At 35.7% G+C, this 27,944-nt stretch overlaps 1 protein-coding gene across 2 annotated transcripts; it reads left to right on the top strand.

Moving 5' to 3' along the window:
- The first annotated feature begins 556 nt into the window (after positions 1 to 556).
- LOC125675611 (uncharacterized) lies at positions 557 to 27,018 on the top strand. Of its 2 annotated transcripts, none has more exons than XM_056157921.1 (17): positions 557 to 661; positions 1,604 to 1,712; positions 3,446 to 3,489; positions 3,708 to 3,774; positions 3,976 to 4,025; positions 4,481 to 4,523; positions 4,880 to 5,008; positions 6,070 to 6,183; positions 6,520 to 6,642; positions 10,942 to 12,012; positions 12,175 to 12,294; positions 12,421 to 12,473; positions 12,629 to 12,827; positions 14,814 to 14,921; positions 23,943 to 24,072; positions 24,212 to 24,339; positions 26,215 to 27,018. In XM_056157921.1, exons 1-17 carry the CDS (start codon positions 602 to 604, stop codon positions 26,298 to 26,300), a joined length of 2,634 nt encoding a protein of 877 aa, XP_056013896.1. In that variant the 5' UTR covers positions 557 to 601; the 3' UTR covers positions 26,301 to 27,018. The 2 variants fall into 2 exon arrangements, with proteins under 2 accessions (XP_056013896.1, XP_048769326.2); XM_048913369.2 differs by having other exon boundaries at positions 12,388 to 12,473.
- Positions 27,019 to 27,944: the final 926 nt, after the last annotated feature.

The raw sequence follows: 27,944 nt of genomic DNA, 5'->3' as shown, positions 1-27,944 counted from the left end.
AGTCCTAAGCCTGTTGTTTCATTATTCTTATACAAAGTACATGTAGGCCTACATATCATTATGTATATTTTGAACTGTGTTGTGAAACACAAAAATTGAAACCGTTTGATGTATTTATGATATTAAGAGGAATAAAGCTATATTTTGTGGAGTGTTCAAGCTACATGTAATAAAGTACAATGTAACACACTGGCGGATCTAGAAGGGGCACGCTGGTGGTTGACCATGTTTAATAAATATTGTATTTTTTTGCCATTTAGGAATCTTCAATCCCTGGAGAGAGAGAGAGGGGGGGGGGGGCGAAAACATACAAATTTTGGTCGCAACTCCCATCCTCCAATGCTTTTTTCTGGATCCGCCCCTGTTATATATGAACAGGTATTTTCTTTAAGTCGGGTGACATTAAAGATTAAATTTGCATGGACCTATGTGAAAAAAAAGAAAATCTATGGACCTTCAACAATAATATATGATACGATATAAGATCAGAAGCGTACACTGTACCTGGACTATCATACACCTCTATACCTAAAAACCAGACCTTTGAAATCCCCACTACTAAATATAACCACACAAGACACACCTATACAGACCTAACGTGATGCTGAAACATTGGTACACGTTGTTGGGCATTTACTTATGGAGCAGAATCTGGCAGTGGGTAAGTCAAAATACTCACATCTTCAAAAGTATTTTATATATCTAAATATCGATTGTACATCTATATTCAAGCACTTTCGCTTTCTCTTTGTGTAACAAAGCTGTATATACATGTACATATTTTGTGGCCGAAGATTGAATCTATACATTGTGTTTCCACTGTCTGGTAATTTGTCTGTGTGAAACATTATTTTTTATAGATATACAATAACAGATCTAGAGAAATTCATTAAGATGAACTGAAAGGTCAAGGTCCAACTATGGTGACTGATTTTTGTCACTTTACAATTTGTCGTCTTTTCGTTATTTCGAGTCGAAAAGACAACGAAACGATAATTAGCAACTTTTCGCCCTGAAATAACGAAAAGTGGAAACAACGAAAAGACGACAAATAAAACCCACAAATTATCGACCTACATTGTAATTTGTCGTCTGTCTTGGTGTTTTGAAACAAAATGACGACAAAACGATAATGAGCGACTTTTCGCCTCGAAATAATGAAAGACGACAAAATACGTATTTGACCGTTATTTTGCTATCTAATTTTCTAGGAATTCAAAATGAAATTTGCTGTGTTTTCGATAATTATTAATTACATTTACAAAAAGGAAACATCTAAAATTAAATTATAGTTCTGATGTACTTGTATTCTACTGAAGAAATCTTATTTTTTGTTTTGGTAAATGTTATACCAGGCATGTTGAATTGGAGGTAGAGGTGGGCAGGGATCCTGGTCTCTCCCCTTTTTACAATTTACTTTTCCCGTTATTTTTGCATACAAATCTCACATTTTCTACGTGCAAAGGTCGATTGATCCCCCCTTTCATATTAAAAGTAGTAGTGAAAGGTAGTTGATGTTTTAACAAGCATTTCAAAAGCCATACATTTTACAAAAATGTAGCAATATAGTGGGTAAATTCCGCATTTGAACAATATTTTACAGATTTACGACCTGGGACGTACATGTAGTGTATTGCCAAGGAGAAGGAAAACGCCCAGGATCAGGGACAAGAAATCAAATTTATGCGTTTGCAAATCCTCTGTAAAACAAGGTAATGTCATATTCTCATCGTAGTCTATAATTTGACAATGCACTTCTGCTCATTTATACAAGTCTGTAATTGATACAGAGACATATATATATATATATATATATATATATATATATATATATAAAGCACTAAATAATCACAACTAGGTACTGAAAATGTTCGCCCCAGCCCGGGGTCGAACCAGCGACCTACGGCACCCACCGCCTAGCAAGATTGTCAAACCAGTGCGCAAGTCCACTCGGCCACAACGTTGTGGTCGAACCAGCGACCTACGGCACCCACCGCCTAGCAAGATTGTCAAACCAGTGCGCAAGTCCACTCGGCCACAACGTTGTGGCCGAGTGGACTTGCGCACTGGTTTGACAATCTTGCTAGGCGGTGGGTGCCGTAGGTCGCTGGTTCGACCGTTGTGGCCGAGTGGACTTGCGCACTGGTTTGACAATCTTGCTAGGCGGTGGGTGCCGTAGGTCGCTGGTTCGACCCCGGGCTGGGGCGAACATTTTCAGTACCTAGTTGTGATTATTTAGTGCTTTATATATTAATTAATTGATTTTCACATGTATCGTTTAGATCCTAGGGGTAAACGTAAGGTTGGGTGTTATAATTGTTTGTTTGTGCTTTATATATATATATATATATATATATATATATATATATATATATATATAATAGTTATTTCTATAAAGTGTTTAGAGTTTTATATATATTGATTTTCATTCCTCGCTCTATTGTTTGCATTAAGAGGGAGGAAGATTGGGCTGTGAGCGTTGAAGGTATCATCTTGGGTAGCGGATTGCTACTCTTTGATTTCTTAATCCGCCCCTGCTATTGGTTTGCAAAGGACTATAGGTAGATACGATGGTAAAACATCTATGATAACGGTCATAAATGTAGTAGCCAAACCTCATCACAGCTTTGAGCAAACTTGGGGGTTAAAAAAAAGAAAGAAAGAAGGGATTTTTTAAGATAAAAGTTTAGGCATTTTGCTTTTGAAAACAGAACACACATAAATTGGCGTATTCGATCTACCATTATATATTAGATTTGCAGCTGGTACAAGAATATAAAATACATGAATTTGAGAGGTGCATGTAGATGAGTGAGCGGTTTGTATTTTCCGAAGCAAAATGTCCTCGAAATTGTCACTTTTTGCCAAGAATTGGGAATTCACATTACCTTTGTGACCTTCCTATCAACTTGGAATATGTTTTACATGTATGTTAAAATTGATACTTATCTTGAGATAGACATAATCTGAGTCAATAAATAATGATCTACCTTTGTGTCTATTATGATTTCTCAAATAGGGTCCATGTATGGCCTTTATCCAACCTTCTCCTATAAAGTACTCGGTCTTTGGAAGTTATTGTGTACATGATTTGGGCTAGTTGTCTTCCTTATTCATTACCAATTTCACAAATGGTACAGATGTTGGTTCCTATTGATTTAAGAGCAATTGTGAAAAGTCAAGGTCACTCGTTTTTTGGTACAGAATATAACATTGAGTTTATCCGGTACTAATGAGATGCTATCTTACACAGCAGTCACTGTGTGTTCTTGTTAATTTTCATTCATTTGGAGATATATCATGTTGGGAGGAGATACTCCGCTTTTCGGGCCCCATGCTTAATCAATAATTGAAAGACACATTTCACATATGTTTCCTTCCTTTCAACTTAGAATTATGCAGATTTGAACTGATTTTATGATTTTATGCTCTTTTTTATTCATAGTCGGAGACATTTGGATACCACCAAAAACACAGATAAGAAATGCGGTAGGTGTCATATTCATGTAATGTAATGAATTATAAAATCACCAAAACCGCGACATACATGTAATTTGGAAGCCTGTCATAATTTAGCTTTATTGTTAAAGGAAAACACTGAAGGGAAATGTTATTTATTTTTCTATATCAGTAGAATGTTTCAATTTGAGGCTATATATGCGTTGTCTCAAGACATGTACGTTGCATCGTTTCTATTTTTAACACAGGGAACACAGACAGATGAATTGGGTGACGTTGACAACAATCTATCAACGGATATTGAAGAAAATGCCTGTAATAAATTTTTACTTAAATCTTAAAAATCCAATGGTTGAATACTTTGCAGAAAATATTTAGTTATGACATAAAGTTTGCTTTCTTAAATAAAACATCTTTGATAATTAAGGCATTTAAGAGTCTGACAGTAGGTTAATCAGAAAATAGCACGATACATTCTTATATTTTCCGTTATTTTTATATCCTTTTTTTATTCAGGTTCTGAGGACATTTCGACAATCCAAGCACAGTGGGTTAAAGAGGATGACGTAAGTGTGTAATCTTATAAACTCACTAGTCTAGTGTGGGTGTCATGCACACATATTCATTCATACACCCCACCTCCTAATATATTACACAATACAAGCAAATAAGCAAATCTTTTATTGTCCATATTTCGATAAATCAGAACACACAAACACACAGTTGCAGGCGTTTTACAGTAGATAATTTCTAAAATGTAAACACACAAGTAGTCATAATTTATGCAATCTTAAATTTTAAAAAATATGTTTGAACTCAAAATGCATCGCTAACAATGGAAAGTACATTTTCATATTTTTTTCCCTTTTAACTTCCTTTCTGGTCTTCTCTCTGTAACCTTTTCAACTCCGCCATTCCTGTATGTCTTAGAAAACAGTAATTCAACATCCTCATCCACAGGCTATATTAAACGAATTCCAACAAGGAGGTCAAATGCTTCGTTTTTATTTGTCTTTTTAAGGACGATGAAGAAAGTAGAGAATTTTGTCAAGAAGACAAAGAAGGTACGTCTCTCTTTGATATGGGACAATACATTGGTGATCATAAGTTGAATATGTTAAATTCATATCAAACGCCCCAAAAGAATTATATTTCGACAGATCATAGGAGAGCACTCGTGTCTTTTGCATATACATGTAGCTGTATTTTTGAATAGTTGACAAGTGTCTAATTATAGAATTACTATTCATTTAAAGACCCCCCCTCCAAAAAAAAATATCGTATGGTTTCTTCACAGATCACTGAATATGGGCAGGGTTTATCTATGGTTATTGTTATTCCCTAATTGTTTGTTTCCCTAATCTTTTTTGGGGTGTGTATGCAATAACATTTGTTAGATAAGCATGTTTTTATTTCACAGAGAAACCCCATACAGCAACCTATCCTTTAGTAAAGAAAACCACTCTTGACGTCATGAAGGTATGTCATGGATGTCCAGTTACCATGACTACAGAACGCCATCGAAGAACTCGACACCTATCGTACAACGGTAATTCATATATACTTTAGTCAGAAGTGTGCGAAAGATTAAGGACACTAAGACACTATATGTACTCAATTGGTACCTACATTCTTATCTTAATTTATTCCTAGTGGTTAATCTATCATAATTACATATATGATCCTTAGCTCAAAAGCACTAGCCAAGTGGACTGCACTCGTTTGCTCAAAGCTGGTAAAAATCAGAACAAGTTTGAGAATAGAAAATGTCATTTATTTAGTAAATGATGAAAAGTATATACAATACAGGGGTCATTAAAACCAAGTAAAACCTTTCATGTAATGCAATGGTGTGTGACCTTGACCTGAAAGTTTGACCCACATTTAATGAAAAATATATTCTGAACCATTTAAGGTAGCTATTTGATATTTTGTATATACATTTCTTATGGCAAGATTTTTTTTATTTTGTTTATAGATTCTTTATGGTAAGACCTCGTTATTCCGTTCGATTATATTACCTTTGACCTTTGAGTTTGATCCACGTTTAAAAACTCTGACCTATTCAATATTTCATGAACTATTTTAAGGTAGATTATCCTATTTTGTTTATATGTATTTCTTATGTTAAGACCTTTTATTTTATACGATGACTGTTGGCCCTGTGAACTTGGAATTTGATGTACTTCTAAGGAAACGTAAATTATTAAATATCTTTGGAGGTATTCAAGGTAAGGCTCTCATGTGTTGTTATTTGTTTCTTATTGATTGTATATTGTTCAACGTCCCTCTCGGGGATCTTTCACTCATATGGAGATGTCACCATTGCCGGTGAATGGCTGCAAACTTTAAGCCTGTGCTCGAGGCTTATGACCTTTGAACAGGGAGGTTGATTGATTGTATCTTGTTTAACGTCTCTCTCGAGAAGTTTTCACTCATATGAAGACGTCATCAAGACCCGTGAAAGGGCTTCAAAGTTAGGCCTTTGTTCGTCGCTTACGACCATTGAACAGTGAGGGTTCCTGAGTGTGCCAAACCTACTATGACATGGGACGTCGGTGTTTAAGGTCACCTCCGTTATACATATATGACTGAATTTTTATATTGCAGATGATGAAAACGGGAATGTGGTGGTGATGAACTCTCTTCAGGAGTTTCGAATCAAAAGTCGTGGAGTGGTTGAATTCGGCAACCGCCGGATTTCATTTTCTGAAGAGATAACGGGTACATATGCATGCTTATATTTGCAGAAATCATTCTGTATGAAATACCGCGTTTTCTTTTCAAAACTAATATATACACAAAAATATTGTTGTGTATTGAAAGTTTACAATTAAGCTCAAATTCAAGTAGAAAGTTTATGACATGGGTGGATTCCTGCTGAACTTTAAGGACTCTTGCTTATCCACGATATTATTAAAAGTTAACATTAATTTAACACCTCTCTCTCTCTCTCTCTCTCTCTCTCTCTCTCTCTCTCTCTCTCTCTCTCTCTGGGAATGAAAGGAAAGATTATGCTAAGATACATGTATGATTAAATTTGTTGTAATGTATTTACAGTGATCAGAAGATGGGAAGTTGAGGACATCTCACTTTTTCAGCTGGAAACCCAAATTCACAGTGATAGAGTTATTGAGCAATCAGTATATTCTTTTCAGAACAGTGGAGCACTTAACTGCAAAGGTAAATTCAATAATTATTCCGAAACGTTTCTTTCTCTGTCGAAGCAAATGAACATTGTGGTTGTAGAACTTCTCATTGATAACATTTTCGAAATAGTTTTACTTACTAACGCCAGTATCTGATACCATACATGCAAAATGCAACATACATAATGATGTTGACGTGCTACTTATTTATGTTGCCATTTAACATATTGAGGTCCACATGCAATATATTTATGTCAAAATGCGAGATAATTATGTTGACATGTGACTTATCTATGTCAACATGCGAGATAACTATGCTGAAATGTGGCTTATTTATGTCAACATGCGAGATAATTTCTGGAGGAGATATAGAACTGGTCACTAAATTTCTCTAATTAAAACGGCAAGGGTTTTTTCTCTCCAGAAAAATTCGTACGAGTTCTGAAAAAGTCTCACCCGGGTACGACTTCTCGAGGATAACACGTACCCACATTTTAAATATAAGTTCGCCTGGTTATGAGTTCTTTAGAAGTCGTCCGATTTTCAATTTCCTATCCTAGGAGCCGTTGTTATAGGGAACGCGGTACCCTTTTGTGTAACATTGAGACATGAAATAACAAATGGAATGATGCATAATAGGATGAACAAGAAAGACAAATGCGGAATGATATATTGAATTTCAATAAAATTAAAAAACCGAGATGCCATATATTATAATCACAGTCATATAATCAAAAATGTAAGAATGAAGCAAAACAAAAGTAAATGGAAAATTGAAATATAATGATGTGACTTGGAATTAAGGATATAGCCAAACTGAAATTCAGAATTAAGAATGTGAATTGAAATATAATGTTATAAGGTAACATGAAATTAAAGTTAGAATTAAAAATACAAGACAGATGCATAGAATTATGGCGGTAATTCCCTTCAATATGAGACGATGCGAAAAACTGAAAGTTTAATTTACGGTATGAAGATGATTATGCTTTACGGAAATCAAAGATCCCTTTTATTTTTACAAGACTATGTGATCAAGAACAAAATGTGTTGTGACAATGTGATCATTAAGAAGAATATTTCCCGTCAAACATTTTACGTCAATCCGCTACACGCCAAATACTAGCGAGAAGTAAGCATCTATCAGCTACCTGAAACATGAACCGGCACCCGTGCTTCTACACACTCTAAATCGAAACATACTGAGTACACACGTCTCACGGAACACAGATGAACCCTGCTTTGGTGGTAAAGGACAGTTTTTGTTTTGTTCTGAAACGTGGGTATAGGGTATTCATCAAAGTCAGATTATGACAGACTAATGAAAAATCATATTTCACTTGTATGCCAATACTTGTATTTCATATTGGTGTAGTTAATAAATTATTGCCCTAACTTACATGTACCGTAAGCCATGCATACTGGTGCTAGTGCAGAAATTATTGAACAGCATCAGTTGTACATTCCCCGGCCTTTCCTACAAGCAGAAAACATCCTTGAATGTATTATGATAACCTCCATTTTTATATCAAATCAAAACATGACTGTGAAAATTATCTGTTGTCTCTTTTACGATAAATATTTTCTAGAAACGATGAGATCCCTCACAGTAATTTCAAAGATGTGCTCATAATGATCAATTAATTGGTTGAAAGCTCTCATTTGTACAAATTTTGTACTTCGGTGAACGTAATACATTCAAGGCACTTTTCCCGAGCTTGCCAGAAAGACCCGTGAAGTTGCGATTGAACCAGAATGTGATGACCTGAAGCATACTACTACACCAAATGATTAAGTCCGTTGCCGTTTCCATCTCGACTAGAATTGTTCCGTTCCCACACCAAAACCATTATTTTCAAACTATTCAGCGTTCCGTTCCCAAGTTAAAGGATTCCGTGCCCAGAACAAAGCACTCCATTCTCAATCAAAACCGTTCGTTCTTTCCCTCAAACCTCTTATTCCCGCATGGTCATTGGGAACTCACCTGTCATTGATAAACATAGTGCTTGGTTGGGGTTGAAAAAGAATATAGCTCTTAATTTTGCACTGACAGTATTTTCAGGATGACAGATATATTTTAGAGTACTCTAGAAAATAGAGGCCAACTTACTAGAGAGAAAAAAATTGGGAATGGGGATTTTCATTTTGAAACAAAAAACATTGTTTGTGAAAATAACAAGAAATTTGTGTAAAGGGTTATTTCTTTTGGATCGATGGCAAATGAGTTTTAAAACAAACAAAAATCCAAATTATATGCCTAGTGTAAATGTGTTTAATTCTTAGATTTTTGAATAATTTTCATGTTTTGATTAAATTAGAATATATGAATTACTTCTTTTAATCTTCAACTGTGGTCGTCTTGAAGTACAGGTGGTGTGAAGAAAGAATATTTGAGTTGCTACCTACCTTATATGTAGCTACGGATGAGTAAATACCGAGTTCTATCGATTCTGCAGATGGCTTCCTTAATATTTCTCTCTGTATTTTCAAAGTCGCCTAGCGTACATTCTATGCTTCATGAATAAAAGCTTACACAATCCAACATCTCAAATGAATAAATTGACAATAAAAAGTATGTTATCTCAATAGGTGATTTCCAATTCCATCCACTTTCACAGTTCCACAACATTAAGAAAGAGATACATGTAATTTTACATGTAGCTCGATAAATGTATTTGAAAGGTGAAGATAATGTATAATATTCTAGTGAGCTACATATCGTACAGTTACGAGTTAATAATCAAAGTCCTAAAAGGAACTTCTTTTTAACAATTATATCTCTACAGTACCCAAACGGAAAATATCTCACGCAATCATGTCAAGAAACTGCGGGCATGTCTGAATTTTAATAGTGACAAATTTATTAGAATTGGAACCTCAGGAGATTTTTTTAAATATAGAAATCCACTTTATATGAATAATAGTGCGTACGTTGAGTGTGAATATTGTTGTTTAAACTTTCAATTCTTGTACACATGAGTGTAGTCATGTTTGATTCATTTTCATCCATATTCCTTCCAATTTAGAATGGTAATATTTTCAAATGAATTATTTAATTCAAGCCAGAACCTCCCTTTCTTTTTCTCTTCTAACAATGTATCTATATTTAGAAACTACCGAAAGAGTCCAATATGCAGAATTTAAAATCTAGATGAAATCATTCGTTCCCATCTTGGCTGTTTTCCCTCCATCTTCAAAGTTTCCGTTCTCGATAAGAACCGCTCCGTTCTCGCCGAGAAACCGTTCCGCGTTCGGTTATTCAGCATTTGTTCTCCCAATCCAACCCGTTCAGCGTTCCACTTGTATATTAGTAAACTGCAGAAGCTATGGCGTAGCGAAAATACCAGCGGATCTAACATCTAATTTCAATTTGGTAGAGTTCATTTCTGTCATGACAACGGATAGCACCGGCGGTACCTTGCCAGGGTTTGCGGTGGCCGAGAGGTTAGAGCATTCGCCCCGCATGTGGAAGGCCGGGGTTCGAATGCCGGCCGCGACAGACCTAAGTCGTTAAAACAGGTAGTGACAGTTCCATCGCCAAACGCTCGGCATCAGGTGTGAATGTCACGGGTCCTCGGAGGATGGCCCGTGTCACAGTAGGTGTGGCACGCTAAAGAACCCTCACTGTTCAATGACCTTAAGCGCCGAGCATAGGCCTAAATTTGAAGCCCTTCACCGGTCTTGGTGACGTCTCCATATGAGTGAAAAATTCTGGAGTGAGACGTTAAAAAAACAAGATACAATCAATCAATCGTATATTGGATGCTTCTACTCCAGTCATCAAACTAATATTTAAATCTTTACCACTCTCACGCGTTGGAGTTTAAGGAAACAACCAGGTGTCTGGTTGAATGAGACTATTTTATAAAAACAAAACAAACAAAAAATGAAATTGACCCCCAAAAATGCCTATCTAACACAATGTATAACATTTTTTTTACCAGTACAGGTAAATGTGTTTGGGGACATATGCTATTGTGGGAACTACTGAAATCCTAACTTTATGAAACCATAGTTTCCCCTCATTTTGGTGAGACTACATGTAATTACTCTGATAGATACATGTACGTGAATTAATCTTATTACGTAAATAAAAAAAATATTATATGCATATGGCTTTTAAAGAATTTTTAAAGAATCTTATATTATAATTTTTGTGCATTTTACATTTGATTTAAAAAATATAGACTTATTTTGATTATGTGATTATGTAATGTAGCAAACATATCATTTGCAATACATATACTTGTATAAAGCTCAAACTGTTGAATATACATGTTGTTTATCCCTAATGGAACTCTTCAATTATTTTCTGATTCTTTCATATGTTCAGGGACAACTGGCCATGAATTCAAAAACAGCATAATTTGCAAAATTCCTAACTCAGAAATACGAAAAGTGACTGTTTCCGATCGAAATCAACCAAGACTAACCAGAAAATTGAAGATGGGACTTGGAGGCATGGATGCTAGCAATGGGCATACAAATTGCTTATCAATCCCAAATTTTGACACGAGAAAGATACATATTATGCCAAGTCATGTCATTGAAGAAAATTATGTTTCTGTTCGCTCGGAAAAAAAGAGCAGCCAAAATGATACAAAGAACAATGCTCTAGATGATCAATCTCATGTGGTGGGTGTCGGATGCAACCCCAAAACTGGCGCGGGATTTGAAAAGAGATCCCGTGGCTTCAAAAGAAAAGAAAGAAATTTGGTTGGAGATAAGAAAAGGGGTAACTGGCATTTCAATTCAAACATAGCAGAAACACGCCTACAGGAAAATTCTGGAATGGACGCATCAAACGTAACAAAAACACGCCAACAGGAAGATTCTGGAATGGGCGCATCAAACGTAACAAAAACACGCCTACAGGAAGAGTCTGGAATTGACGCATCAAATGTAACAAAAACACGCCTACAGGGATATTCTGGAATGGAAGCATCAAATGTAACAAAAGCACGCCTACACGAAGATTCTGGAATGGAAGCATCAAATGTAACAAAAACACGCCTACAGGAAGAGTCTGGAATGGAAGCATCAAACGTAACAAAAACAAATCTACAGGAAGATTCTGGAATGGACACATCAAACGTAACAAGAACACGCCTACAGGTAGAGTCTGGAATGGACACATCAAACGTAACAAGAACACGCCTACAGGAAGAGTCTGGAATGGACGCATCAAACGTAACAAAAACACGCCCACAGGAAGATTCTGGAATGGACGCATCAAACGTAACAAAAACGCGCCTACAGGGAGATTCTGGAATGGACGCATCAAACGTAACAAAAACACGTCTACAGGAAGATTCTGGAATCGATGCATTGCAATTGGACAATAGAATATGCGGTAATCTAACCACACAAGACGAAAGAAGATTCCAACAAGTTAACGCAAATGGTATATGCATTGGTGCAGTTGAAGCACCCTCCAGTACACATAGGCATAATGTATAGAATCACAATACATAAACACAACAGGATAAATGAAAAATAAAATATTTCATTGTTTTTGCAGAAGACAGTATTTTATTATATATCTACACCTTTTATCATTTCTTAGATCACTGCCAGAAGGAAAAAAGAATCACAAAACCAAAGGTAAAACAAAAGTTTGCCGAAAAACTTTATTTCCGAAAGCAGTCAAATGGATCGGACGGAATAGGAAGTTGCTTTAAAACGTGTATGTATTAAGCTTTTGATTTAATGGGATGTAGACTTTAATTCGAATGATTTTATAGAAGGTTTAATTTTGAAATGATAACATATATTGCAGATGCCGTAACTGTTTTTACCCTTTTCTTCAAAGACCCGGTATGTTGGTGTATGGTTGTGCTGATGTTGCTTCCTACAACTGCAGCAGTATGTCGTATTTTATTCACAATTTGTGTTTAAACAACAGCACATGCATATGATAATTGCAGATAGAATTTAATTTTTCATCTTTACAACATGATGATGAAGATGGTGAACTGACTTTATGCAATAAGAATTAATACATTTTACATATAATATAGGATCCAAAATTGCATTGGAAAGAATCCGCTAGAAATGTGACTCAATGTCCGACTACCAAAGAGGAATGGCTGAAGTTTTCCACCTCCAAAGACTGCTCAACATATTTAAGCGAACCACAACCTCAGTATCATTGTGTTTTGAATGACGATAGAACAGGCTTTGTTGAATTGTGTGCACCAGTTAGAAAGATAATGGGTGGTAGGCTATATGAATAATTTTATAATCCATCCTTCATATATATTTGTATCAAAAAAGATAAAATTGAATTGAAATACTATTTATTAAAAGAATTATGATTTTCTCCTGTTAAACTCAGTATAGTTTTCCTCCTCATGATATGTATTGATTCATTGTGAAGATTCGATGCACTCTATAACACATTTATCGAAAATAAAACTATCTAACCTATATTTTTGGCCAAGGTACATACATAACTAAAGTCAACATATGTAACTAAAATCAACATATTTTAAAAAATATATTACAAGATGAACGCCTCATGCTGCATAAGATGATATATTGTTTATATTACTTAATTTGTATCTTAATAATTCAATTTCACTTGTAACAAGTAATTGGACTGGCTGAACACACTGAAAAAAAATAGTTTATGTTGTATAATGTAACTTGGTATGGGGACAACCCAAGACGGCACTATTTTTAGCTCACCTGAGCCGAAGGCTCAAGTGAGTTTTTCTGATTAAAATTTGTCCGTTGTCTGTCGCCGGCGGCGTAAATTTTCTCACATTTTCATCTTCTTCTCCAGAACCACTGAGCCAGATTCAACGAAACTTGGCACAAAGCATTGTAGGGTAAAGGCTTTCAAGTTTGTACAAATGAAGGGCTATGCCTTTTTCCAAGGAGATAATCACAAAAATAGGGTGGGGTCATTTCAAAATCTTCTTTTCAAGACCCACTAGGCCAGAGAAGTTGAAATTTACATTATATCTTCCTGACATAGTGCGGATTCAAGTTTGTTAAAAATCATAACCCCAGGGGATATGATGGGACCACAATGTGGGATCAAAGTTTTAGATACAAATACATAGGGAAAAATCATTAAAAATCTTCTCAAGAACCACTGGAATAAGAAAGTATAAATTTACATGAAAGCTTCCTGACACAGTGCAAATTCAAGTTTGTTAAAACATGGCCCCCGGGGGTAGGATGGAGACACAATAGGGGATCAAAGTACAAATATATATGGGAAATCATCAAAACTCTTCTAAAGAATCACTGGACCAGAAGTTTTACATTTACCTGACATAGTGCAGATTTAAGTTTGTTAAAATCATGGCCCCCAGGGGTAGGATGGGGCCACAATAGGGATCAAAGCTTTACATACTAATATATAGAGAAAATCTTTTAAGAATATTCTTCTCAAGAACCATTGGGCCAAAGAAGTTTACATTTACATGAAGGCTTTCTGACATAGTGCAGATTCAAGTTTGTAAAAAGCATGGCCCCCAGGGGTAGGTTTAGGGCCACAATAGGGACCAAAGTTTTACATGTGAATATATAGGAAAAATCTTTAGATATGGACCAAGTTGACTCAGGTGAGTGATGTGGCCCATGGGCGTCTTGTTTTTTTTTATTTTGACATCGTTGCACTGTTAAATTAAAGGCCTTCTTTGAAATAGAAAATCAACGAAATAAACGTGCACAAGCAAATACCTTTGTTTGATTTTTTGGAGTTGTATTTTTTTTTTACTTGTAAGTACACAAAACATTAACGGTAAACACTCGATACTAACTCTGATTCAACGATATCATGTGCAAAATGATTATATATCAAGTACATGCAACTTTTGCTATTTCATTATAAAATATATTTTTACTTGGGGGGTTGGGGTTGGTTATTGCTTGAACCGCCTATGAAAGCATAAAATGCGTCATGTATTACAAAATTATGTTATACTATTTAATGTAACTTGGTGCAGTTTACGCTGCGTATAATCCGCTTCAAGCGTTACATTATATCGTATAACATACTAAGGTGAAAATAGCTTATTCCTTAACAAGTCAAAATGTTGAATTTGAAACAAATAGTAATATTATTTCTGTAACATTCTATTCACATTATTTCAAACACAAACTATAGACATAGCTTCGTTTTCAAGGAAGGGAAGTAGAAAATTTGTTTAGTCATGACCATCCAACTTTTAAAAAGCATTCTTGTTGCAGAATTTTGTACAGAATACAACAGAGGTCTGGAGGGTATTCAGCCACAAACACGAACAAGCTGTAAAGGCATCTGTCCATTTGCCTACAATTCAACGGATATGATTAAATGTATGTATGTTTAGTGTACATTTTAAGTATCATGCATCACACTGGCGTGGCTAGGGGTAAAATGTTTGTAAACTTGGGGGGGGGGGGGGGCAGTCTTTGTAGTACAATACTGCACATATTTATATCATTAATGTTAAAAACAAAACAAATAGTCACATTAATTGTTATGTAGCTATTTTTTGTGGAAAAAATTTTTTCTGATGTAAGGATTATTGCACAAGGTGATTGCATTTCTCTCTAACATATGTAGAGATTACCTACCTTAAATCATCGTTTTTTAGCTCACCTGAACCGAAGGTTCAAGTGAGCTTTTCTGATCGCTTTTTGTCAGTCATCTGTCTGTCCGTCTGTCTGTTAAATTTTCATATTTTCGACTTCTTCTCCAGAACCACTGGGTCAATTTCAACCAAACATGGCCAAAAGCATCCTTGGGTGAAGGGCTTTCAAGTTTGTTCAAATGAAGGGCCATGTCCCTTTCAAAAATGCAAAAATAGGGTGGGGTCATTTAAAAATCTTCTCAAGAACCACTGAGCCAGAAAAGCTGAGATTTACATGAAAACTTTCTGACATAGTGCAGATTCAAGTTTGTTCAAATCATGGCCCCCGAGGGTAGGATGGGGTCACAAGAGGGGATCAAAGTTTTACATACAAATATATAGGGAAAAACTTTAAAAATCTTCTTCTCAAGAACCACTAAGCCAGAAAAGCTGAGATTTACATGAAAGCTTCCTGACATAATGCAGATTCAAGTTTGTTCAAATCATGGGCTCCGGGGGTTGGATGCCCGGGGCCACAAGGGGGATCAAAGTTTTACATACAAATATATAGTTAAAATCTTTTTCTCAAGAACCACTGAGCCAGAAAAGCTGATTTTTACATGAAAACTTTCTGACATAGTGCAGATTCAAGTTTGTTCAAATCATGGCCCCCGGGGGTAGGATGGGGCCACAAGGGGGGATCAAAGTTTTACATACAAATATATAGGGGAAAACTTTAAAAATCTTCTTCTCAAGTACCACTAGGCCAGAAAAGCTGAGATTTACATGAAAGCTTCCTGACATAATGCAGATTCAAGTTTGTTCAAATCATGGGCTCCGGGGGTTGGATGCCCGGGGCCACAAGGGGGATCAAAGTTTTACATACAAATATATAGGAAAAATCTTCTCAAGAACTACTGAGCCAGAAAAGCTGATTTTTACATGAAAACTTTCTGACATAGTGCAGATTCAAGTTTGTTCAAATCATGGCCCCCGGGGTAGGATGGGGCCACAAGGGGGGATCAAAGTTTTACATACAAATATATAGTTAAAATCTTTTTCTCAATAACCACTGAGTCAGAAAAGCTGATATTTACAAGAAAACTTACTGACATAGTGCAGATTCAAGTTTGATCAAATCATGCCCCCCGGGGGGTAGGATGGGGCCACAAGTGGGGGGGGGGTCAAAGTTTTACATACAAATATAGGAAAAAGCTTTAAAAATCTTCTTCTCAAGAACCATTGGGCCAAAGAAGTTGACATTTACATGAAAGCTTTCTGACATAGTGTAGATTCAAGTTTGCAAAGGGTAGTTTGGTCCATAATGGGGACTAAGGTTTTACATGCAAATATATATGGAAAGTCTTCAGATATGGGCCAAGGTGACTCAGGTGAGCGATGTGGCCCATGGACCTCTTGTTAAATACTTACCAGTAGAAACAATACAAGTATTCATATTAATTATTATGTACTACTTTTTATGAGAAAAAAATGTGTATTTCCTGATATAACGATTATTGAACAGGGTTAATGCATTATTCTCCAACATATGTAGGTATTACCTGTTCTTAAAACATTGTTTTGTTAAATACTTATAATTTTAAAAGTTTTGATGACCTGATTTTAAACTACATTTTACATTTCTAGACAGATGCACACATCAACAAAGTTGTTTTTATTCTAGTACTCATGAGACCAAAAAAGGGTTATGCCATATCATCTGAATGATTCTGTTGCGATATAATCTCTCTCTCTCTCTCTCTCTCTCTCTCTCTCTCTCTCTCTCTCTCTCTCTACCCAAAATGTATCAGCTCAAAAAGATTCATCACTGACACGGTCTTGGGCGCCATGCATATGTCTAAATTTGTGGCACACTCCATCTACATTTGGTGATATTCCTATATGAGTAAAATATTTTCGAATAACACATAAAACAAAATAAGAATATATTAGTATATATTATATAGATATTATCTCAAATAGCAATATGTTTCGCTTGAGTATTAGTGTAATACACCTTTAAAGCATGCTTAGAATTTTTCTAATATTTCTTATTTGTATAAGATAGAAAGATACTAGATAGATAGATAGATTCATGTTGATTGAATACGTTTGCGATGGACTGTACTGCAAGCTCTAATGACTGAAGCGTGCGAAAAATATGTACATTCATCAAGACAAATTCTTTCACATTATCCCATAAGTTCGTCATAAAGATGACGGAGATCTCGTTAAGTTACATCTCGTTGATCTGAAATTATTTAAATTATTTCATTTTTATTCTAGTCTTGTAATCCCCTACACCATGAAGTGCGCCGCATTAGGTCTATTGTAGAACAAAATATAATATTGGTCATAGCAGAGGCAAGAGCGTAAATGTGTGACGTTATGGTCTATGTTTTGACATCATAATGAATTGAAGTATTGAAGGATCTAAATTAAGAGTTTGTTTTTTTAGAATAGAAAATACAAACAGTTACTCTGAATCTGCAAATTGCAACCGTTCATTTCTGGTTACCAACTCCGATTCCCTGGCATACCTGGTGATGCAAAAAAAAACATGGTAACATCTCTTCTCTCGCCGATGGTTTAGGGTTAATTTTGCATGCACACACAATATGAAAATCAACCATGCCACTTACTATGACAAGAAAAGTCATTAATACAACAACAAACAAAAAGGACAGTCAAGCAAGTAGCAATTTTTCTCTCGTATACGATGTCAAAAATCTCATCCTTGTGTTAAAGTTTAGGAGTCTGTGCAATGTTATGATGTTTTGATTTCTCTTTTAAAATACGTAATTACTACATAAAGGCTAAATTTTTACGGTGCTATCGTTGAGGCTAGCGCAGCCAGTGCATACATATATGTACATATTTATCCATAACAAGCACGTAGAATATTTCGACCTAAGAACGGGTATTATTCAAAATAGTACTTCAGTTTTAGACACATTTAATATCACAGTCAATGGGATGGATTAATATGAGTTTCCGTACCTATACTAGATTCCTAAACTTCACAAAAACCCCTACAAACAAAGATATATGGCTGGATCTAGTAAATGTTCTACAAAGTCCTATCTTTTCTCCTCACGAAAATATTAACAGCTGTGATGGAGAAACCTCAAACGTACAACATATACCAGAAGTAATGTAAATCAAATGTGGATTCTAAATACTAGTAATTCTAAAGGATTTTTAGTAAATTTGACATTGCAAAACTTTTCTCAAATCAATAACATCAAAACGTATGACTTTTCAACACTTCACATAGCTATATCTCACGATAAATCAAAGACTAGACTATTTGGCATCATAGACAGTTGTTTCTTCAACAAACATAGAATAAGGAAATACTGATATATTTTTCTTTAAATATGAGATGAGTACATTAAATAAACATAAATTCTCCACACAAAAATATTGCGACTCTATCTGTAAAAATAGGCCAGCCAAAAAGGGAGTGAAAAATGACGAACTTTGCTTTTTGGATTTTACGAGTACTTCTTTTCATCTTTTCAACGAATTCGGACTGACAACCATAAAGTAGTCTTTATTCGCATTAGTCACAATAGGTAGTTTACCAAAAAAAAACAATTGCGACTACAGAAATGCAGATCTTCAGATTTCATATAGTCAGATTTGAAATCAGATTTCCTAACATATAGTTCTAGCCTACAGTACTTTAAATAGTCCGAACTATCCACGGTAGAAACGGTTCCTAAATATCTCGATTCCAAATGCTAATCCTACGGGGTAGAACATTACTATAGATTGGTCGGGTTTTTTTTACACTTTTTGAAGACCAAAAAAAAGTCTAACCCCAACCTGTTTTAAGGCTAATCCCAATGCATTCTAAACACATATTTTTACACTACGGTACATTAAATACTACGAACTATCTACAGTAGAAAAGGTTTCCAGGTATCTCAACTCTAAATGCTATCCCCGGGGGTAAAACTTTACTATTTGCGCTTCTTGAAAATCAAATGCTATATAACCCCAACCTGTTTTTAGGCTAGCTCCAATGCATTCTAAACACATATTTCTATTGTACAGTAGTTTAAATAGTCCGAACTATCTACAGTAGAAAAGGTTTCCAGGTATATCAACTCTAAATGCTATCCCTAGGGGGTAAAACTATATATTTGCGCTTCTTGAAGACCAAATGGTATCTAACCCCAACCTGTTTTAAGGCTAGCCCCAATGCATTCTAAACATATATTTTTAGTCTACAATACTTTAAATAGTCCTAACTATCTACAGTAGAAAAGGTTTCTAAATATTCCAACTACAAATGCTAGTCCCAGGGGGTAGAACATTACTATAGATTGGTCGTTTTTTACACTTTTTGAAGACCAAAAAAAAGTCTAACCCTAACCAGTTTTAAGGCTAATCCCAATGCATTCTAAACACATATTTTTACGCTACAGTACTTTAAATACTCCGAACTATTTACAGTAGAAAAGGTTTCCAGGTATCTCAACTCTAAATGTTATCCCCAGGGGGTAAAAACTTTACTATTTGCGCTTCTTGAAAACCAAATGGTATCTAACCCCAACCTGTTTTTAGGCTAGCCCCAATGGTTTCTAGACATATATTTTTAGTCTGCAGTACTTTAAATAGTCCAAACTATCTACAGTAGAAAAGGTTTCTAAATATCTTGACCCCAAATGCTAATGCCAGGGGGTAGAACTTAGCTATTAGCGCATCTTGAAGACCAAATGGTCTCTAACCCCAACCTGTTTTAAGGCTAGCCCCAATGCAATTCAAACATATAGTTCTAGTCTACAGTACTTTAAATAGTCTGAACTATCCACGGTAGAAAAGGTTTCTAAATATCTCAATTCCAAATGCTAATCCTAGGGGGTAGAACATTACTATAGATTGGTCGTTTTTTACACTTTTTGAAGACCAAAAAAAAAGTCTAACCCTAACCAGTTTTAAGGCTAATCTCAATGCATTCTAAACACATATTTTTACGCTACAGTACTTTAGATACTCCGAACAATTTACAGTAGAAATGGTTTCCAGGTATCTCAACTCTAAATCCTATCCCCGGTAGTCTGTATACAGAGTGAGTCCCCTGTAGTCTGTATATAGAGTGAGTCCCCTGTAGTCTGTATAGAGTGCGTTCCCTGTAGTCTGTGTATAGAGTGAGTCCCCTGTAGTCTGTATATAGAATGAGTTCCCTGTAGACTATCTATAGAGTGAGTCTCCTGTAGTCTGTATAGAGAGTGAATCCCCTGTAGTCTGTATATAGAGTGTGCCTCTGTAGTTGGTTGAAAAAAGGTGAAGTCTGTCTATAGAGTGAGTCCCCTGTAGTCTGTATGTAGAGTGAGTCCCTTGTAGTCTGTATACAGAGTGAGTCCCCTGTAGTATGTATATAGAGTGAGTCCCCTGTAGTCTGTATATAGAGTGAGTCCCCTGTAGTCTGTATACAGAGTGAGTCCCCTGTAGTCTGTATATAGAGTGAGTCCCCCGTATACATATTGAGTCCCCTGTAGTCTGTATATAGAGTGAGTCCCCTGTAGTCTGTATACAGAGTGAGTCCCCTGTAGTCTGTATATAGAGCGAGTCTCCTGTAGTCTGTATACAGAGTGAGTCCCTTGTAGTCTGTATATAGAGTGAGTCCCCTGTAGTTTGTATATAGAGAGAGTTCCCTGTAGTCTGTCTATAGAGAGTGAGTCCCCTGTAGTCTGTATATAGAGTGTACCCCTGTAGTCTATAAAGTGAGTCCTCTGTAGTTGGTTGAAAAAAGGTCCAAGTGAGTGGACCTTAAATTGGGGACATGTTTTCTAGGTGTTTGGACCATTCTAAGACGATTGAGACCCACTTTTGAAAGTCAAAATTTTTTAAGGGGCCATAACTTTGGGTCCGGAAAGTAGCAAGCCTAGCCCTTAAAGTAAACAACTAGCCCTTAAAGTAACAAGCCTAGCCCTAAAAGTAACAAGCCTAGCCCTTAAAGCCTTGGCCATTTTTTCACCCTAACCCAAGGTAGCCAGTATAGCCCTGAAAGTAGCAAGCCTAGCCCTGAAAATAACAAGCCTAGCCCTTAAAGTAGGAAGTCTAGACCTTAAAGAGTTGGCCATTTTTCACTCTAACCCAAGGTAGCCAGTATAGCCCTGAAGGTAGCAAGCTTAGCCCTGAAAGTAGCAAGCCTAGCCCTGAAAGTAGCAAACCTAGCCATTAAAGTAAACAACTAGCCCTTAAAGTAACAAGTCTAGCCCTAAAAGTAACAAGCCTAGCCCTTAAAGACTTTACCATTTTTCACCCTAACCCAAGGTAGCCAGTATAACCCTGAAAGTAGCAAGCTTAGCCCTGAAAGTAGCAAGTCTAGCCCTGAAAATAACAAGCCTAGCCCTTAAAATAGGAAGTCTAGCCCTTAAAGAGTTGGCCATTTTTCACCCTAACCCAAGGTAGCCAGTATAGCACTGAAAGTAGCAAGCTTAGCCGGTATCTCAACTCTAAATGCTATCCCCAGGGGATAACACTTTACTATTTGCGCTTCTTGAAAACCAAATGGTATCTAACACCAACCTGTTTTAGGCTAGTTAATAATTTTTTTAAAAATCGATAATTTTTGAGCCCGGAAAAATTCTAAGTTCGTAAAACACTTTTTACAACTTTCGTCCTTTTTTACACTTTTTTTTTTTTGGCCGAGTCGTTTTTTACACTTTTTTTTTTTTTTTGGTCGAGTCGTTTTTTACACTTTTTTTTTTTTGGTCGAGTCGTTTTTTTTTTTACACTTTTCCGGTATTTTAAATAGTCCGAACTATCTACAGTAGAAAAGGTTTCTAAATATCACAACTACAAATGCTAGTCCCAGGGGGTAGAACATTACTATAGATTGGTCGTTTTTTTAACACTTTTTATACTAACAGAGTCGTAATAATATTTGCTGCAGAATTTATGTTTCTTTAATGCAATCATCTCATATTTAAAGAAGTCCCACTATCTATCTGTATTTAAGCTGTGCTTTCTTGTAACAGGCACTTTTGGCTGAAAATGGCAAAGTCCAAAGTTTTTATTACAAAATCTCTATTTCTGTAGTCGCAATTTGTTTTTTCGACAAACTATGGCTTGGGAACAGTAGGTATAATGAATACTTAATGGTTTTCGGTCAAACTTCATTGAAAAAAATAAATGAAGTACTCATAACATCCAAAAACGACATGTCGTCCCGTTTCGCACTCCCTTTTTTGGCTGCCATGTTTACACTAACAGAGTCGTAATAATTTTTGTAACAAGCCTAGCCCTGAAAGTAACAAGCCTAGCCCTTAAAGACTTGGCCATTTTTCACCCTAACCCAAAGTAGCTAGTATAGCCCTGAAAGTAGCAAGCTTAGCCCTGAAAATAACAAGCCTAGCCCTTAAAGTAGCAGTTCTTTAATGAGGCAGGCTATTGACAAACAAGTTGATGTTACAGGGGTTTCAACAGTCTCGTTTAAAGTCCGCATTTCGCAAATTCTATGGTCGTTATAACGATCTAGTTTGCCAGTACAACCTGTCATTGGGTCAAATGCTGCCCGTCGTGTTTCATTCCAATTGTTGGGCCGTTCTTGGCACACTAAATCTGACTATGGATTACTCCGTTTACGTGATTAAGATATAGGGCTTACGGAGGGTGTGACCGGTCGACAGGGTATTCTTACTCCACCTAGGAGTCTGATCCCACCTCTGGTATGTCCAGGGATCCGTGTTTGTGCAAAGCAATATGCCCCTCTTCTTTAAAGGGAGCATAAAAATGTTACATTATTACATATGTAATACTGGAGTAGTGTTTTATTTGTTTGTATATTGTTATAACGTGTCAACGTCTACCGATTTTAACCACAGGTACTCCCTTCCCTCGAATAATCTACATGAGTTGATTTAATTATTCTTTTGAGGCATGTCAACAATGCTTTGCATACCCCAAAAGTCCAAACTAACTCAAAATTAACCCCTTTTAAAAATAGTCCCACTGGATATTAGAATTGAACAAGGTTTCTAATACCCGCATCATGGTGTCTGCAAAAATGCCAAACCCCCTGGGGAAACCTTACCTAGAGTCGTTCAAAATGTATTTACCCCTGAAGTAACAGTCGTCCAAGCTTTATAAAGCATCCATGGTTTAAATGCACAACGTTTTGTGGCACATTCCAATCGGGAAATTTCATCGTTTTTTACAGGTAGTCGTAAACAACTTTGATGGTTGAAAATTGGTTGATTGTTTGTTTTACGCGTCCTGTTGAGAATTTATCACTCATATCGAGACGTCACCAGCTCTAGTTGAAGTTCCACAAATTTAGACCTATGCTTAGCGCTCAGGGCCGTAGTAGTGAGGGTTTTTTTAAGTGCCAACGCCTGTTGCGACACGGGATCTCCATTTTTAAGATCATATCCAAAAGACCCGTGATTTTCACTACTACATTTTGTAAATGCCGAGCGTTTGGACAACAGTCACCGAGTCGATTAATTTTCAGAAAGGGAAAAACACGAAGAGAAATTCTGAATGTCATACGCTCTATGAAGAAAACAAAACAAATAGGGAATCGCGATTGTTTAAAGAGTGCCAATTTTCAAATAAATCGCTATTAATATTATTATTATATTCATTCTGAATTGTTATCATTTAGTTTATTTTTTTCCTCATCGAAGCTTTTTGTAGTTATATTATATGGAGGATGGAATAGAATATACAGGTAGACTGTCATGAATTGCATATAATCGTAAAATTTACGGTTTAACATAATTTTATTTGTATATATATATTTTAGACCCTGAATGTTACAATTTATCGAAAATTTATGATTCTACCGATTCGGAGCTTCCAATTTCTACGGCAGTAACAAAATTCCAAGAAAACTCTACCACTGTCCAACAACCATCTAAATTTCAAACCTCTAGGTAACTATGCAAATTATCCATATACCAGTTTTCACAATGAAATTCAAACGACTTTACAATGTAATGTCAATGATTTTATAGATAAAGATTTCATACCTCTAAACAAGCTGCTGCTAATCACAATTGTTAAACATTGCAGATACACTTGTGATGCCTGCTCTGCTATTGCGATAACGTACATATCAATATGTACATGTATATTGCTATTTGGCTTTGGGCTGTACAAATACTGTAAAGTACGAAGACCGAAGCACTTATATAAATATGGTGAGTTTGGTTGACATTTGTATCATTCTAAAGATGGACTATTTTACTAATGACCTTTATAATGTAGCCACTAGAAACGATTGCTTATCATTTTCCTTTCGGTTGCATCACAGGGCCTTCAAGGCCCCTTCATTCACTCAGTGTAAGTTTTTCGTCCTGCTTCTGAAGGGTTGTCATTTGTTCACAAGAGCTGAAAGCTCGAGTGACCTTTCCTGATCACATTTTGTCGTCGTCCGTCTGTGTGTCTGTCTGCATGTATGCCCGTAAACCATTTACATTTTCATTATCTTCTTCAAATACAATTGGTCACTGTGATTAAAACTTGGCTCAATACATCACTAGGTAAAGGGTTTTTAAGTTTGTTCATTTCATGATCCGTGACCCTTGCAAGGGGAGATAAGTAACAATTTGTTTTGATTATTTGTATTGATATGCAAGAATACTCACGTAATGTAGATTCAGATTCAAGCTTGCTTAAATCATAGCCTTGCTTGGAGATGGGGGTAGGGGCCACAATATGGGGGAAAAATATATCAAAAACATATCTATAGGGGAAAAATTAAAGATATTTTCCTCATGAACAGGTAGGTATTGATTAGTGATCTAAAAAAAACTTATCTGCCGATCTTGAAGATAGATTTTATTTCGATAATTTTACAGATATATAAGATTTTATGTCATACTGTTATTTAATTGTTTCATCGTTGCATCCCTCTTCTTACCCTTGTCAAGCGCCTTAGAGTAATTTGTTTTATATAAGGCTCTGTATATCATTACTATTATCATCATTATTAACTCAGCTGAGCTATAAGCTTAATTGAGCCTTTATGATTACCTATTGTCCGATATCTGCCCATTAGTCCGTCTGTATATATGTTGTTTCTAATCTTACATTCTTTACTTCGTCTCCAAAACAATCAGGCCGATTTCAGTTAGACTTGCCAAAAAGGGGATTTAAAATTCTCCAAAGAAATTACCACACTTATCAAAAGGGAGATGATTAAGAATTGGTAAAATTATGGTGGCATAATTTAAAAATCTTCTCTAGGCCAGAAGATTCAAAATTGTTTAAGTAATGACCCCAGGAGTAGTATGGGGCTACAATAGCTGGTCAGTTTTACATGGGGGTATATAAGGAAAAAATCTTTTGAAATTTTCTCAAGAACAATGAGGTCTTTATAAGTCATATTGATATGACCCAATAGGGAGTGACCACGATAGGGGGTTGCAAAGGAATTTTTACATGAGAATATAGGGGATGGGGATTTGAAATATTTTCCTCAAGAACAGCCGGCCAATTAGTAGTGATATTAGTATTCATGCATCATCAGGTAGTTGAGATTCAATATTAAGTCCTGGCCTCCATGAGAGGCAGTATGATGGGGCCTCAATAGGGGATCAAAGTGTTACATTAGAATGAATCTTTAAATCACTTTCAAAATCAGCATGGCCAGGATGTATCATATTAATATACAAACATTATCGGGTATTGCAGATTTTAATATTCAAGTTCCTTCGAATCAATGCCCTGGGGTAGGTTTGGGCCACAATAAGTTTTTCAAACCTTTTCAAGAGAATGTATGGAGACAATCTCAAAATCTTTTTAAAAAATATGGACCATGGAGATCATATTGTGAGGCTGAAATCGGGGATAAAATTTTACATGATACATGAATATATTAGGGTATCCGTATGTTGCGGGTGAAGAATAAAGAGTGTTCTGAAGAATAGCAGGAACAGGTTGACTCGGGTTAGCATTGTGGCCCATGGGCCTTTTGTTATTATCCTAATTACTATTATTATCATTATTTCAGAAGTCCTATAGACTCATGGAAACGTATCTAATTCAATTAAAATGCCATGATTTTTTTTCAGCTGATGTAACATCACGTGTACATGATGGAACAATCATTCTCCAACTACATAGTGTAGGAAATTTGCAAAAAGCCACAGCAGTATAAAAGCTGACAAGTTAAAAATATCACTAGACGAGAGAAAATGAAGTATATCTTTTTTGAATTGTACATAGAGATGCAAATGAATATAGAGAACTAACGACTCCTACATCTAAGAGACAAAAGAAAACATATTGTTTTGTCAACCTATGTGTACATGTATATTTTCTGGGTTTTTATTTTTAAATTCAAAACATGTTATATTTTTGTTTTAGAAAAAAAATCTTTATACATATCCAAATAGTTTTCATGTGAATATAATTGTTCTTTCTGTACATTGGAAGTGTGTAATCAACAAAGCATTGCTTTGGCAATATTGAGTATATAAAGACATATAGAAGGGATTACATTCTATTGTATGTAAATTTGTGTATATCTATATGAATACGTAATCAAGGATACACTAAGTATAAGAGGCTATTTCAGAAGGGATTATCTGTCCTAGATACCAATATTATATGTCCATATTATGTAATGCTTTTGTAATGGGCAGCAACATCTCTGGTGGTCAGTAGTACAGGATCTCTAAAACCAATTTATAACGAAATAGCTATATCATTATAATGAATTAGATTTTTAAAAATCGTTAAAATGATATATCGTACGTTGTAAGACCTCTTGTTTTCTTAATCTAGAATTTTCCAAGATAAAATAAAACATACGTCAACTTCGTATATTGTTTGTAAAACTGCATATCTTGTAAAATAAATCATCAAAGTATCATCAATTTGCAGATATTTGTGGGTTTATATATATCTTACCGGTAATATCTGAATATTTTTGGTGATATTTAACAACAGAAATAAATCCAAGCTGCTGTTAGCTTGGTCAACCCATATTTGTATTTATAAAAGAAATAAATTATGGCATGAATTCAAAATGAGGTACAATTAGTGATATTTTTCAGTCCCAGACCGATATCTGTCTGCTACCTGGTATATCTTCAGGAATGGTTGCTTCATTCATTGGTGGATTGGTATTACAGGCTTATAGCCCTGGGTGGTTTTTTTTTTCAAAGTAAGGGAGAGGACAGTCTTATGAGAAGTTGCCGTCAAAGTTGTTTATTTAAGAAATGATCAGCACTTTTGAGCTGTTTATGGTCAGTACGAACGGATTTGGATTTAGGCAAATTCTGTGAATCGCGCTAGCGATTCACAGAGAATTTGCCTCCAATCCAAATCCGTTCATATTGACCATGAACAGTTCAAAAGTGCTGTTCATGATCATTTCTTATATTTATATTCATTTACTAAATCACCATTTGCTTACATTCCTTGAATAAGTCAGGAAATATTTTGTTGCATAAAACGAGCTCCTAAGATCCACCTATATCACAGTCGTATTGTGACGTACGTCAAAGCATAGACATGACGTCACACTTTGCCCTGTCTTTTATGTCAACATTGTCCACACGGTGCACTGTATTTTGGAGCTAGGAGACCACAAGATTGGGATGATGATCCACGTAAGTTCATAATCTTAATCCGGGATGTGATTTTGCGAGATCTTTGTAACACATGTTGTATTTTTTCGAATCATTACACTATCTCACTTGCGTACTTTAAACTAGTTCATAATCAGTTCATAGTCAATATGAACGGATTGTGTCGCGTGCTGAAATACACGTATCAACACTTCGCCGTGAGTTAC

Source organism: Ostrea edulis, chromosome 3 (assembly GCF_947568905.1).
Source record: "Ostrea edulis chromosome 3, xbOstEdul1.1, whole genome shotgun sequence".
NCBI classification, from domain to species: domain Eukaryota; kingdom Metazoa; phylum Mollusca; class Bivalvia; order Ostreida; family Ostreidae; genus Ostrea; species Ostrea edulis.
Note: the sequence above shows the minus strand (reverse complement) of the source record. Positions and strands in the feature narration are given on the sequence as shown.

Excerpts from the sequence above, each read along its gene's own strand:
- LOC125675611 (XM_048913369.2), top strand. The coding sequence starts at position 602 with ATGCTGAAACATTGGTACACGTTGTTGGGCATTTACTTATGGAGCAGA. Across the intron at positions 12,828-14,813 it reads AGTTAGAAAGATAATGGGTG|AATTTTGTACAGAATACAAC; the intron begins GTAGGCTATATG and ends TTCTTGTTGCAG. Across the intron at positions 24,073-24,211 it reads TCTAAATTTCAAACCTCTAG|ATACACTTGTGATGCCTGCT; the intron begins GTAACTATGCAA and ends TAAACATTGCAG.